Here is a 13,741-nt window from a genome sequence, read left to right as displayed (position 1 = left end):
TGCAGGCTCCCCCAATGACCCCACCATTCCTGATCTAAACTCAGGAGATCTCACCCCAGGGCACGAACCTGGCCGTAAGCCCTGCGGGTTTCCGCAGCAAATTTGAAGACTTGCTCAGCTGGTGAGTCGATTTAAACCGGTTTATTGGATTTAAAACAGGACACGACTTAGTCACAACCAATCGCTATTAAAATCTGGACAGATTTGAAGCAGGGTGAATCAGTTCCATTCCCTTCTCAGAAAAACACATTCAAATGCAAACCTCCTTACAATCTGCACAACATTTGGGTTATAGATTGCATCACACAATTCTCCCGACTCCTCGTCTGGCAACGCCTTGGCTGAGTGGGTGGGATTTTCGGAGGAATCTGGCAGGAAAGGTTCCCACCCCACAAACCCGGGATGGAGCTGTTACTGCATTGAACGCCGGGATTCAGAACAGTCCTCAAAACGTCTCTCAGCGCATCTCCGCAGTGTCGCCATCGGCCCCGGCGCGGTCGCCATCGGCTCCGGCGCGGGCTTTAAGTTACATGAGCAGACGGCGGTTTATTTTAAATAAAATTAAAACCTTTACGGGGCCATTTGTTGTTAAAATATTGCAATTTTCCTTTTAACTGCATCCAGGTCGTGTCACATCACTCGAAATCCACATGGGTGGATATTCCGGGAAAGTCCCGCTGGCGGAAATCTGCCCGAGCTACCACAGTTCAATCGACGTTTCTCACCGAAACCCTTCGTGCCTGAGGGTACGTTTTAATCCCAGCGATTCTGGCCATTTCTTTCTTTGGCTTGGCTTCGCGGACGAAGATTTATGGAGGGGGAAAAAGTCCACGTCAGCTGCAGGCTCGTTTGTGGCTGACAAGTCCGATGCGGGACAGGCAGACACGATTGCAGCGGTTGCAAGGGAAAATTGGTGGGTTGGGGTTGGGTGTTGGGTTTTTCCTCCTTTGCCTTTTGTCAGTGAGGTGGGCTCTGCGGTCTTCTTCAAAGGAGGTTGCTGCCCGCCAAACTGTGAGGCGCCAAGATGCACGGTTTGAGGCGTTATCAGCCCACTGGCGGTGGTCAATGTGGCAGGCACCAAGAGATTTCTTTAGGCAGTCCTTGTACCTTTTCTTTGGTGCACCTCTGTCACGGTGGCCAGTGGAGAGCTCGCCATATAACACGATCTTGGGAAGGCGATGGTCCTCCATTCTGGAGACGTGACCCATCCAGCGCAGCTGGATCTTCAGCAGCGTGGACTCGATGCTGTCGACCTCTGCCATCTCGAGTACTTCGACGTTAGGGGTGTAAGCGCTCCAATGGATGTTGAGGATGGAGCGGAGACAACGCTGGTGGAAGCGTTCTAGGAGCCGTAGGTGGTGCCGGTAGAGGACCCATGATTCGGAGCCGAACAGGAGTGTGGGTATGACAACGGCTCTGTATACGCTTATCTTTGTGAGGTTTTTCAGTTGGTTGTTTTTCCAGACTCTTTTGTGTAGTCTTCCAAAGGCGCTATTTGCCTTGGCGAGTCTGTTGTCTATCTCATTGTCAATCCTTGCATCTGATGAAATGGTGCAGCCGAGATAGGTAAACTGGTTGACTGTTTTGAGTTTTGTGTGCCCGATGGAGATGTGGGGGGGCTGGTAGTCATGGTGGGGAGCTGGCTGATGGAGGACCTCAGTTTTCTTCAGGCTGACTTCCAGGCCAAACATTTTGGCAGTTTCCGCAAAGCAGGACGTCAAGCGCTGAAGAGCTGGCTCTGAATGGGCAACTAAAGCGGCATCATCTGCAAAGAGTAGTTCACGGACAAGTTTCTCTTGTGTCTTGGTGTGAGCTTGCAGGCGCCTCAGATTGAAGAGACTGCCATCCGTGCGGTACCGGATGTAAACAGCGTCTTACACCTGCTTCAACACCCACACATTTTGGATTGATAAAAATAGAGGATTTTGGGGCTGTCTGATCCACTGAATTCCTCCAGCAAACATACCTGTAGTCCAGTGGTTCTCAACATGTTCTTCCCAATCATACACCACCTGAGTAAGGACATACATACATCATTAGCTGTCGACGGTGACCCCCGCCCCCAAAGAGTGGAGAGTTGGGATGGACCAGTGGTTCTCAACCTGATCTTGCCCACTCACATACCACCCTGTAATCCCTTACTGACCACAGACCACCTGGGTCATCTCGTATGAAGGCGGGTTGGGGGTGGAGAAAGAGGAAGCAAGGAGTAGGAGGAAGAAAGAGCGGGGGGGGGGGGTCAGAGTGTGGGGATGGGGAGGTTGCAGAGCCGACGGAGAGAGAAGAGTGGGAAAGGGTGGGGAAGAGGGGGAGAGCAAGTAAGAGGAATGGGGAGAAGGGGAGGTTGCAGAAGGATGGGGAGAGGGGAGTAGGAAAGAGGAGGGTGAGGAAGAGCAAGCGAGGAGTGAGTGAACGGGGCAGAGTGGTGAAGGAGAGGTTGCAGTGGGGAGGGGAGAGTGCGAGTGGGTGAAAGAAAGAGGGGGAGGGTAGAGGAGAGTGGGAAAGGGGGAGGGTGAGGGAGAGGGAAGAATGGGGGCAGAGAGTCACCTCTGCAGTCCAGTGGTTCTCAACATGTTCTTCCCAATCACACACCACCTGAGTAAAGACATACATCATTGGGACAGATTCATAGATGAGACCTCAGGTCAGCAGACACAAATTCACCACACAGTCCAATGATAAAACAACCACGATAACTGGAATGATTTAATGCAGGAAAACATCATCCAAAAAAAATCTTCATAGTCGATATATACAGTCCCAACTGTCGTACAGTTACACTAAGTGTAATGGTGAACAGGGAGTCACCATAAACAGTGGCAAACTCCCTATCCCATACCGGGAGACACCATGCACAGTCCCGGTCTCCCGATCCCACACCTGGAGTCACCGTGCACAGTCCCAGTCTCCACAATATAAAGCAGCATTGGCAAACACACACACAAGATTTACACAATAGAGAAGCCTGAGAAACATTTGTTGGAGAAAGGTCCATCGTGATAATCCGGGCTGGTCACAGGGTTCTTGCCAAGTTCAGGCAGAGGATGAACAAGAGGTACATCTCACAAATGATGTCCATCCTATGCCCAGGTCCATGAGTCGCCACCGTAGGCGTGTCCCGTGCCAGGACTGGTGTGACTGGCAGAACATCCCAATAGTCCAGTCCTCTACGATCTCCCCACCTCCCGCACCGAGAGACAAGACACGGTGGACGGAGATCCAGGGTGGCAAGAGGTCAAGGACACAATCCGGACACTAGACCAGGCTTACTGCGCTGGGAGGAGGGGTGGAGGAGGCCATGTTCACATCGTTGATCAGCTGCCTCCAGAATTTCTGTTCCCGGGAAGGTAGGTTGTCACCGTCCGGTAGACACGGTTCACGATGGCCCCAGCGCTCCTAGAGATCCGCAGGCCCTGGACGGGGAGACGCCGAGAGTTTCCAAAGGGTCTGGACCTCAGTTAGATTTTCCATAGACTGTCTACACCCCGCAGCTCCCCACCCCCACACCAGGTCCTCAAACCTCACAGCAGAATATAACAATATTATGAGGGGTATCGGTGGAGTAAACGCAACTAGACCTTTGCCTCTGAGGTTGGGTGAGATGAACTTAATAACAGGAGCAGGAGTCAGCCATTTGGTCCATCGAGCTCTTCTCTGCCATTCCACAAGATCACGGCTGATCTGATGATGGGCTCATCTCCACCGACCTGCCTGTTCCCCATATCCCTTAATTCCCCGACTATGTAAAAATCTCTCCAACTTTGTTGTAAATGTATTTACCGAGGTCGCTTCCACTGCTTCAATGGGCAGTGAATTCCAGATTCCCCCCACGTCGGGAAAAACTGTTCCTCCTCACCTCCATCCTAAATCTACTCCCCTGAAACTACGTCCCCTCATTCTGGCCTCCCTCACCCATGGGAACAATTTACCCACCTCTGTCTTATCTCTGCCATTCTCAATTTTATATGTTTCTATAAAACGCTCCCCTCTCATTCTTATAAATCCCAGTGAGTCCAGTCCCAGATGACTCAATCTCTCCTCATAGGCCAACCCCCTCATCCCTGGAATCAACCTGGTGAACCTCCTCTGCACCGCCTCCAAAGCCTATCCATCCTTCCTCGAGTAAGGAGATCAGAACTGCACGCGGTTCTCCGGATGCGGCCTCACCAGTAGCTTGTACAGTTGCAGCAGAATCTCCCTGCTCCTAAATTCAACCCCTCCAGTGACGAAGGTCAACGTTCCACCTGCCTTCTTGTTACCCAGCTCCACCTGCAAACCAACCTGTGATTCATGCACAAGCCCTCCCAGGTCCGCCTGCATGGCCGCACGCTGCCTTTGCTTGCCATTTAAATAATATTCTGATCTTCCATTTTTCCTTCCAAAGTGGACAACCTCGCATTATACCCCATCTGCAGGACCCTCGCCCACTCACTTAACCTATCGATATCTCTCCGCATCCAACATTGGATCCAACATTGGCCCACGATGTTCCGTGTGTCTGTCTCAGAGTCTCTTAAATGCCCCCAGTGTTCCAGCCTCCACCACTACCCCTTGACAAGGCATTCCAGGCCCCCACCACTCTTGGTGTAAAACACTTCCCCCTGATGTTTCCCCTAAACTTCCCTCCCTTCACTTTGTACAGACGTCCTGCCCTGGGAAACAGGCGCTGGCCATCCACCCTGTCGACACCCCTCAGAATTTTGTTGACCTCGATCAAGTCTCCTCTCGTCTTTCTTCGCCCTAGAGAGAAAAGCTGCACAATTTGCTTTCCCACTCAGTTCAGTGTCATCGGGAAACTTAGATACATTACACTCTGTCCCCACCTCCAGATTGTCCACGTATGTTGAAATAGAGGTCATGGGTTAAGGGTAAAAGGGGAAGAGTTTAGGGGGAACATGAGGGGCAAGAGTTTAGGGGGAACATGAGGGGCAACTACTTCACACAGAGAGCGGTGGGAGTGTGGAATAAGCTGAAGTGGTGAATGCGGGCTCAATTTTAACATTTAAGAAGAATTTGGACAGGTACATGAACGGGAGAGGTATTGTGGGCTATGGACTGGGAGCAGGTTAGTGGGACAAGGCAGGGAAATGGATCGGCACAGATTAGAAGGAGCGGACAGTGGAGGGGGGGAAGAGGCGAATAGTTGGGGAGAGAGGGGGCAGACAGTGGGGAAGGGGAGAGGGGGACATTGAGGAGAGGAGAGATGGATAGTTGGGGAAGAGGCGGTTTGTTGGGGGAAGGGGTGACGGTGCAGGAGAGGCAGATAGTTGGAGGGGAGAGGGGTGAACAGGGAGGGCGGGAGAGACGGATAGCTGGACAGGGAGCAGACAGTGGGGAGGTGGAGGGGACAGACAGTGGGGGGAGAGGGGACGGACTGGGGAGGGGAGAGGGGATGGTCAGTGGGGAGGGGAGAGGAGACGGACAGTGCGGGGGAGAGGGGACGGACAGTGAGGAGGGGAGAGAGGACGGACAGTGGGGAGGAGAGAGGGGACAGACAGTGGGGAGGGGATGGACAGTGGGGAGGGGAGAGGGGACGTACAGTGGCAAGAGGATAACAGATGCTGGGAAAGACCCACCTTGCTGTCGGTAAAGGTGGAGACGAACTCGTCGCTCATTCTACGTAGCTCCCGGCCGTACTGCAGAGCGTAGGTGAAATTAGCTGGTTCTGAACGCGTCCGGGAGCGGAACGTTGAGACTGAAACCTCAGGCAGCGATACCCGGCGGCCCTGTGCTGACTCACCCCACTTGTTGGCCTCTGTGGGGGGGGGGGGGGGGGGGGGAAGAGAGAATGAAGTGTTGGAGCTGCCAAGGCACTTCACAACCAACCAACCCTCATCCTGGGGCCACCGAACTGTGCCGCACAGATATTGGTCACTCAGCCCATCTCCTCCCTGCCCACCCAATCTGCTCCCATTGCCCCCATCCCTCACAGCCCTTCCAATCCACGTAACCATCTAAATGCCCGTTAAATGGCCCCACCCGCTGTGGGCAGATCGTCCCTCTCACACACCTACCGTCCTTCTGTATGCAGAAGTACCCCTTCAGGTCTTTTACATCTCCTCCCTTTCCCCTCACTTTAAACTGGACCCCCGACCCCAGGGAAAATGCTGTGACTGTTCACCTTCCCCATGCCCCACCGTGATTTGATAAACCTCCAGGGAGAAAATTCCAAGCTTTTCTAATCCTCTTACTACAATTCTCCACTCCTGGTAACATCCTAATGAATCAGAATTTATTGTCATGAACATGCCATAAAATCCACTGTTTTGCTTAACAGAGCAAACATTTTGATAAACCACCTTACAAAATAAATAAAAATAGTGCAAGAAAAGACAAAGTGTCTGTGGTTCATTCAGGAATCGGATGGCGGACGGGAAGAAGGTGTCCTTGTGCCACTGAGTGCTCGTCGTCAGGCTCCTGGACCCTATCCCCGATGATAGCAGAGTGAAAAGGGTGGTGGGGGTCTGCTATTTTTAAGACCCTGCCTCATGTCGATGTCCTCGATGAAGTGAAGTCTGGTGTCTGTGATGTCGCAGGCCGAGTTACCGATCCTCTGGAGTTTATTCTTATCCTGAGAGTTGGCGCCTCTGTACCAGGCAGTGATGCAACCGGCCAGAATGCTCTCCATCTGTAGAAATTTACGAGAACCTTCGGTGACATCCCGAATCTCCTCAAACTCCTCACAAGTTCTAGCCACTGACGAGCCTTCATCGTGACTGCATCCAGGAGGCTCCAGGACAGATCCTCGGAGATGTTGACCCCCGAGAATTTGAAGTTCTTAACCCTCCCCACCACTGACCCCTTGGTGAGGACTGGATCGTGTTCCCCTGACTCCCTCATGAATTAGCTCCTTGGTTTTGTCAACTTTGAATCTACATGGTTTTCAGCTTAAACACGTGCTCCCTGCCGTGCGCTGACAACTATCAAGCCAAATATGGCCACACCCAAGACCCCAGCCAACATGGCCAAACACTGTCCTCACCACCCCCATCTGCCTGGGGCACCACTTTTAAATTGAAAATCCCTCTGTTTGCAAGAGCAGGCCATTCAGCCCATCAAGTCTTCTCTCCCATTCTAATCATGAGCTGATCCATCCTTCCACTCAGCCCTGCTCCTTGGCTTTCTCCCCATAACCCTTCAAGTCGAGTTTATTGTCATCTGATGTACAAGTACAACTCGAACCACGTTCTCTGGCCCTTGGAGCAAAACATGCAGACACAAGACCAGACATAACCCACGTACACACGCAGGACAAGTATTCATATCTACAAATACATAAATAAATATTGTTTTGTATAAATGAGTCTCGGTTGGTCAGTGTGAACAGTTCCTTTGGTTGTTCAGCCCGTGGGAAGAAGCCTGGTGGCTATGGCTCTGATCCTCCTGGATCTCTTCCCCCGATAGGAGCAGCTGAAAGATGCCATGTGCAGGGGGATGGGGGGGAAGAAGGGGTCCCCAATGATTTTGTGTGCTCTTTTCGGACAACGATCCTGGTTGATCATGTCAATGGGTGGGGGAGGGAGACTCCAGTGACCCTCTCTGCCGCTCTTATGGTCCTGTGGATTGACCTCCAATCCATTTCTCTGCAGCCACCATACCCACACAGTGATGCAGCCGACCAGGATATGTGCGATGGAAGTTCCTGTAGAAGGTTGACATGATGGCGGCCAGTAGCCTCGTCCAACGCAGTCACTGTTGTCCCTTCCTGACAAGTGAGGAGAGGGGGAGTGAACTCCAAGGAACTTGGTGTCTCCATAACAGAGTTGTCGATGTGCAAGGGAGGGTGATCCTTCCTGGTCCTCCTGACGTCCATGATCATCTCCTTCGTCTTGTCCACATTGAGAGTCAGATTGTTATTCTAATCGCGAGCTGGTCTATGCTCCCACTCAGCACCATTCCCCGGCTTCTCCCCGTAAGTCTTGATGACCTGACATCAAATACCTGTCGATCTCTGCCTTAAACACACCCAATGACCTCACGTCCATGGCCGCCCGCGGCATCAGGTTTCCCACACTCACGAGTGTCCCTCACAACACTCTCCGGGGCCTTCTTGTGGTGATCTCCCTACCTTCGACACACTGGCGCCTGGCACCTGGCTCTCCCCACGGCCTCGGGTCAGCTGGGCTGGGGGTCTCCTCTGGGAAAGGGTGAGGTGGAAACTCCGCGATCTGAAAATGCTTTTCCATCAGGTGTTCCCAGGTACCCTGCAAGGCAGGAGATGAGTCAGTGGGAGGGAAGGTGGGAGGTCAGTGAGGGGGGAGTAGGGAGAGGTCAGTGGAGGGGCAAAAGTTAATGGGAAAGAAAAGGGGAGAGGTCAGAGAGAGGGGTCAGTGCGAAGGAAAGGGAGGCCATTGGGGGGAGTGGGGAGAGGTCAGTGAGAAGAAGAGGGGAGAGGTCAGTGGGAGGGAGAAGGGAGAGGCCAGTGGGAGAGGTCAGAGGAGGGAGAGGACAGTGGGAAGGAGAGGTCAGTGGGGGGGAGAGGTCGGGGGGGGGACAGGTCAGTGGGAAGGAGAGGGGAAGAGGTCAGTGGGAGAGGGGGGAAGGTCAGTATGGGGGAGAGGGAAGGGGTCAGTGGGAGGGAAAGGTCAGTGGAGGGAAGAAGAGGAGAGTTCAGTGGGAGGGAGAGGGGGAGAGGTCACCTCCTACATTCCCCAAACCTGCCACTCTTCCTCCAGACCCTTCCTCACTCCTCAATCGCCCGTTCGGTGATCGCTTCCGGGATTCGTGTCACGTGATGCAGGCCAGCCATGGTGAGAGCGGAACAGGAAGTGATGCAATTCAATGGGGAGTCAATGAATGGGAGTGAGGAAAAAAGGGGGGGGGGTCAAGTGAGTGTATGAGGAGAGGTGGGGGTCAATTAGGGGGTGAGGAGAGAGAGTAGGAAAGAGGGAAGTCAAGTGAGGGGTAAGAGAGGGGATCAGTGGGGGTAAGGATAGAGGTGGAGTCAGTGAGGATTGGTCAAGAGGCAAGGCTGGAACAAGTCAGCAGGTTAAACTGTACTTTCACCCCCTCCCCCTCCCCTCTTTCCCCCCTCCCCTCCCCTCTTTCCCCCCCTCCCCCTCCCCTCTTTCCCCCTCTTCCCTCCTTTCTTCCTCCTTCCCACCTCCCTCTCCTCCACCCCTCCTTCCCACCTCCCTCCTCCACCCCTCCTTCCCACCTCCCTCCTCCACCCCTCCTTCCCACCTCCCTCTCCTCCACCCCTCCTTCCCACCTCCCTCTCCTCCACCCCTCCTTCCCACCTCCCTCCCTCCATTTCCTCCCTTTCACCTCCTTCCTTCCCTCTTTCCTCTCCTCCCTTCACAACACAACCCCCAGCTCCCTTTTGCTCTCTTCCTCAATTTAAACCCTCTTCTTCCCTCTCCTCCCCCTCCTTCCCTCCGTCTCCTCCCTTTCACCTCCTTTCCTCTTCCCTTCCTCTCCTCCCTTTCACCTCCTTCCTCTTCTACCTTCACAACACAACCCCCAGCTCCCTCCTTTTGCTCTCTCCCTTCCTCAATTTAAACCCTCTTATTCCCTCACCTCCTCTCCATCTCCTTCTTTTCACCTCCTTCCTTCCCTCTCTCTCCTCCCCTAACAACACTCCCCCTAGCCTCCTCCTTTTGCTCTCTCCCTTCCTCAATTTAAACCTTCTTCCTCCCTCACCATCCCCTCCCTCGTTCATCCCACTGACCATCTCTCCCCCTCCTCAATGAACATCTCTCTCTCCCCCTCCTCCCCACCGACCATCACTCTCTCCCCCTCCTCCCCACCGACCATCACTCTCTCCCCCTCCTCCCCACCGACCATCACTCTCTCCCCCTCCTCCCCACCGACCATCACTCTCTCCCCCTCCTCCCCACCTGTTGCCTCCCCCTCCTCCCCACCTGTTGCCTCCCCCTCCTCCCCACCTGTTGCCTCCCCCTCCTCCCCACCTGTTGCCTCCCCCTCCTCCCCACCTGTTGCCTCCCCCTCCTCCCCACCTGTTGCCTCCCCCTCCTCCCCACCTGTTGCCTCCCCTCCTCCCCACCTGTTGCCTCCCCTCCTCCCCACCTGTTGCCCCCCCTCCTCCTCCCCACCTGTTGCCCCCCTCCTCCTCCCCACCTGTTGCCCCCCCTCCTCCCCACCTGTTGCCCCTCCTCCTCCCCACCTGTTGCCCCCCTCCTCCTCCCCACCTGTTGCCCCCCTCCTCCTCCCCACCTGTTGCCCCCCTCCTCCTCCCCACCTGTTGCCCCCCTCCTCCTCCCCACCTGTTGCCCCCCTCCTCCTCCCCACCTGTTGCCCCCCTCCTCCTCCTCCCCACCTGTTGCCCCCCTCCTCCTCCCCACCTGTTGCCCCCCTCCTCCTCCCCACCTGTTGCCCCCCCTCCTCCTCCCCACCTGTTGCCCCCCTCCTCCTCCTCCCCACCTGTTGCCCCCCTCCTCCTCCTCCCCACCTGTTTCCCCCCCTCCTCCCCACCTGTTTCCCCCCTCCTCCTCCCCACCTGTTGCCCCCCTCCTCCTCCCCACCTGTTGCCCCCCTCCTCCTCCCCACCTGTTGCCCCCCTCCTCCTCCCCACGTTTCCCCCCCTTCTCCTCCCCACCTGTTTCCCCCCCTCCTCCTCACCACCTGTTTCCCCCCCTCCTCCTCCCCACCTGTTTCCCCCCCTCCCCACCTGTTTCCCCCCCTCCTCCTCCCCACCTGTTTCCCCCCCTCCTCCTCCCCACCTGTTTCCCCCCCTCCTCCTCCCCACCTGTTGCCCTCCCAGTCCCTTTCTTCCTCCCACTCCTCGATGGACAATGAGGGATGTAGGGGATGAGTGGCTACAGATAGGGAGGGGTGTAGAGGACCAGAGGGGGGTTACAGACACATGGAGGGGGGTGTCAAGGACCAGAGGGGGTTACAGACACAGGGAGGGGGGTGTCAAGGACCAGAGGGGATTACAGACACAGGGAGGGGGATGTCGAGGACCAGAGGGGGTTACAGACACAGGGAGGGGGATGTCGAGGACCAGAGGGGATTACAGACATAGGGAGGGGGTGTTGAGGACCAGAGGGGGTTACAGACACAGGGAGGGGGTGTCGAGGACCAGAGGGGGTTACAGACACAGGAAGGCGTGTAGAGGACCAGAGGGGGTTACAGACACAGAAAGGGGTGTAGAGGACCAAAGGGGGTTATGGACATGGGTAGGGGTGTAGAGGACCAGAGGGGGTTACAGACACAGGAAGGGGTGTAGAGGACCAGAGGGGGTTACAGAGACCGGAGGGTTGTAGGAGACTGGAGCAGGTTACAGAGACGGAGTGGAGGAGGGGACCGGAGGGGGTTACAGAGATGGGGAGGGGTGTAGGTGACTGGAGGGGGTTACAGAGATGGGGAGGCGTGTAGGTGACTGGAGGGGGTTACAGAGATGGGGAGGGGTGTAAGTGACTGGAGGAAGTTACAGAGGAGTGAAGGTGACCGGAGGGGGTGACAGAGATGGGGAGGGATGTAGGGATCGAGAGTGTTACAGAGACAGGGAGGGGTCTATTTGAGGTCAGAGAGAGGGGTCAATGTGAAGGAAAGGGAGGCCATTGGGGGGAGTGGGGAGAGGTCAGTGGGAGGGAGAAGGGAGAGGCCAGTGGGAGAGGTCAGTGGAGGGGTGTAGGTGACCGGAGGGGATTACAGAGAGAGGAAGGGGTGTCGGGAACGAGGGTGTTACAGAGAGAGGGAGGGGTGCAGGGGACCAGAGGGGGGGGGGGGGTTACAGAGACAGGGAGGGGTGTAGTGGACCAGAGGATGTTACTGAGACAGGGATGGGTGTAGGGGACTGGAGGGGGTTACAGAGATGGGGAGGCGTGTAGGTGACTGGAGGGGGTTACAGAGATGGGGAGGGGTGTAAGTGACTGGAGGAAGTTACAGAGGAGTGAAGGTGACCGGAGGGGGTGACAGAGATGGGGAGGGATGTAGGGATCGAGAGTGTTACAGAGACAGGGAGGGGTCTATTTGAGGTCAGAGAGAGGGGTCAATGTGAAGGAAAGGGAGGCCATTGGGGGGAGTGGGGAGAGGTCAGTGGGAGGGAGAAGGGAGAGGCCAGTGGGAGAGGTCAGTGGAGGGGTGTAGGTGACCGGAGGGGATTACAGAGAGAGGAAGGGGTGTCGGGAACGAGGGTGTTACAGAGAGAGGGAGGGGTGCAGGGGACCAGAGGGGTGGGGGGGGGGTTACAGAGACAGGGAGGGGTGTAGTGGACCAGAGGATATTACTGAGACAGGGATGGGTGTAGGGGACTGGAGGGGGTTACAGATTGGGTGGGGTGTGGGTGAAAGTGAGGGGTCGAGATTACAGGGAGGCTGTGCAGGGACAATTCAGGGTGTCTCCTTGAACAGTAGATGGAGCTGTTGTTCCAAGGCTGCCATATCTCTGGTGGCCCCAGTCCTTTACCAGATCAGTGCTGTGACGAGGTTCAACCCCTCTTCATCTTTGTTACCTCTCCAAACACTTCCCTATCTCTGTAATCCCCTCCTATCCCCTACACTCCTCGTATCTGTATACCTCTCTGTGCCCCTAAACCCCTCCCTGACTCTGTTTACCCCTCTGGGCCCCTACACCCCTCCCGCTCTCCCACTCCCTCATTTCCTCGCTACCCTTCCCAGGCTCACCTCTCCTTTCTCCCCTGCTCACATCCTCCCTAAAACTCCCCTTTACTCCACCCTTTCTCTCCCTTCCTCCCTCCTCCATTCTTCCTCCTGCTCCCTAACCCAACCCCGCCCCTTCCTCTCCCTCCCCAACCCCCTCCCCTTCCTCCCTCCCCAACCCAACCCCCTCCCCTTCCTCTCCCTCCCCCCAACCTCTCCACCTCCCCCTATTACCCTCCTCCTGCTCCCTAACCCAACCCCCTGCTCCCTAACCCAACCCCCTGCTCCCTAACCCAACCCCCTGCTCCCTAACCCAACCCCCTGCTCCCTAACCCAACCCCCTCCCCTTCTCTCCCTACCCTACCTTCCTCTCCACCTCCCCTACCCAACCCCTACCCACCTTCCTCTCCACCTCCCCTACCCCACCCCTCCCCCACCTTCCTCTCCACCTCCCCTACCCCACCCCTCCCCCACCTTCCTCTCCACCTCCCCTACCCCACCTTCCTCTCCACCTCCCTACCCCACCTTCCTCTCCACCTCCCCTACCCCACCTTCCTCTCCACCTCCCCTACCCCTCCCCCACCTTCCTCTCCACCTCCCCTACCCCTCCCCCACCCTCTCCACCTCCCCTACCCCTCCCCCACCCTCTCCACCTCCCCTACCCCTCCCCCACCCTCTCCACCTCCCCTCCCCTCTCCACCTCCCCTCCCCCACCCTCTCCACCCCCCTCCCCACCCTCTCCACCCCCCTCCCCCACCCTCTCCACCTCCCCTCCCCCACCCTCTCCCCCACCCTCTCCACCTCCCTCCCCCACCCTCTCCACCCCCCCTCCCCCACCCTCTCCACCCCCTCCCCCACCCTCTCCACCCCCCCTCCCCCACCACCTCCCCTCCCCCACCCTCTCCACCCCCTCCCCCACCCTCTCCACCCCCCTCCCCACCCTCTCCAACCCCTCCCCCCCCCTCCCCCACCCCCCTCCCCCACCCCCTCCCCTCCACCCCTCCCCTCCACCCCTCCCCCACCCTCTCCACCCCCTCCCCCACCCTCTCCACCCCCTCCCCCACCCTCTCCACCCCCTCCCCCACCCTCTCCACCCCCTCCCCCACCCTCTCCACCCCCTCCCCCACCCTCTCCACCCCCTCCCCCACCCTCTCCACCTTTCCCTCACCCAACTA

General features: G+C 56.7%; 1 protein-coding gene across 4 annotated transcripts in view; it reads right to left on the bottom strand.

Annotated features, from left to right (window-relative positions):
* Positions 1–1,707: 1,707 nt before the first annotated feature.
* LOC138740863 (bcl2-associated agonist of cell death-like) overlaps positions 1,708–13,741 on the bottom strand; it is a 21,824-nt gene continuing 9,790 nt past the window's right edge. The window contains exons 1-4 of one of the 4 annotated variants that reach the window (XM_069894088.1): positions 8,640–9,040; positions 8,069–8,204; positions 5,577–5,755; positions 1,709–2,012 (exon numbers count right to left, since the gene is read on the bottom strand). In XM_069894088.1, coding sequence (XP_069750189.1) covers positions 1,875–2,012; positions 5,577–5,755; positions 8,069–8,186 — 435 coding nt within the window. In that variant the 5' untranslated portion in view covers positions 8,187–8,204; positions 8,640–9,040 and the 3' untranslated portion in view covers positions 1,709–1,874. Of the gene's footprint in view, positions 2,013–2,693; positions 3,414–5,576; positions 5,756–8,068; positions 8,205–8,639; positions 9,041–13,741 lie in introns of those variants that run through there. The other 3 variants (XM_069894087.1, XM_069894090.1, XM_069894089.1) reach the window with 3 other exon arrangements.

This window comes from Narcine bancroftii, chromosome 8 (genome assembly GCF_036971445.1).
Source record: "Narcine bancroftii isolate sNarBan1 chromosome 8, sNarBan1.hap1, whole genome shotgun sequence".
NCBI lineage: Eukaryota > Metazoa > Chordata > Chondrichthyes > Torpediniformes > Narcinidae > Narcine > Narcine bancroftii.
The sequence above is the reverse complement of the archived record's forward strand: the minus strand, read 5'-3'. Positions and strand labels throughout refer to the sequence as shown.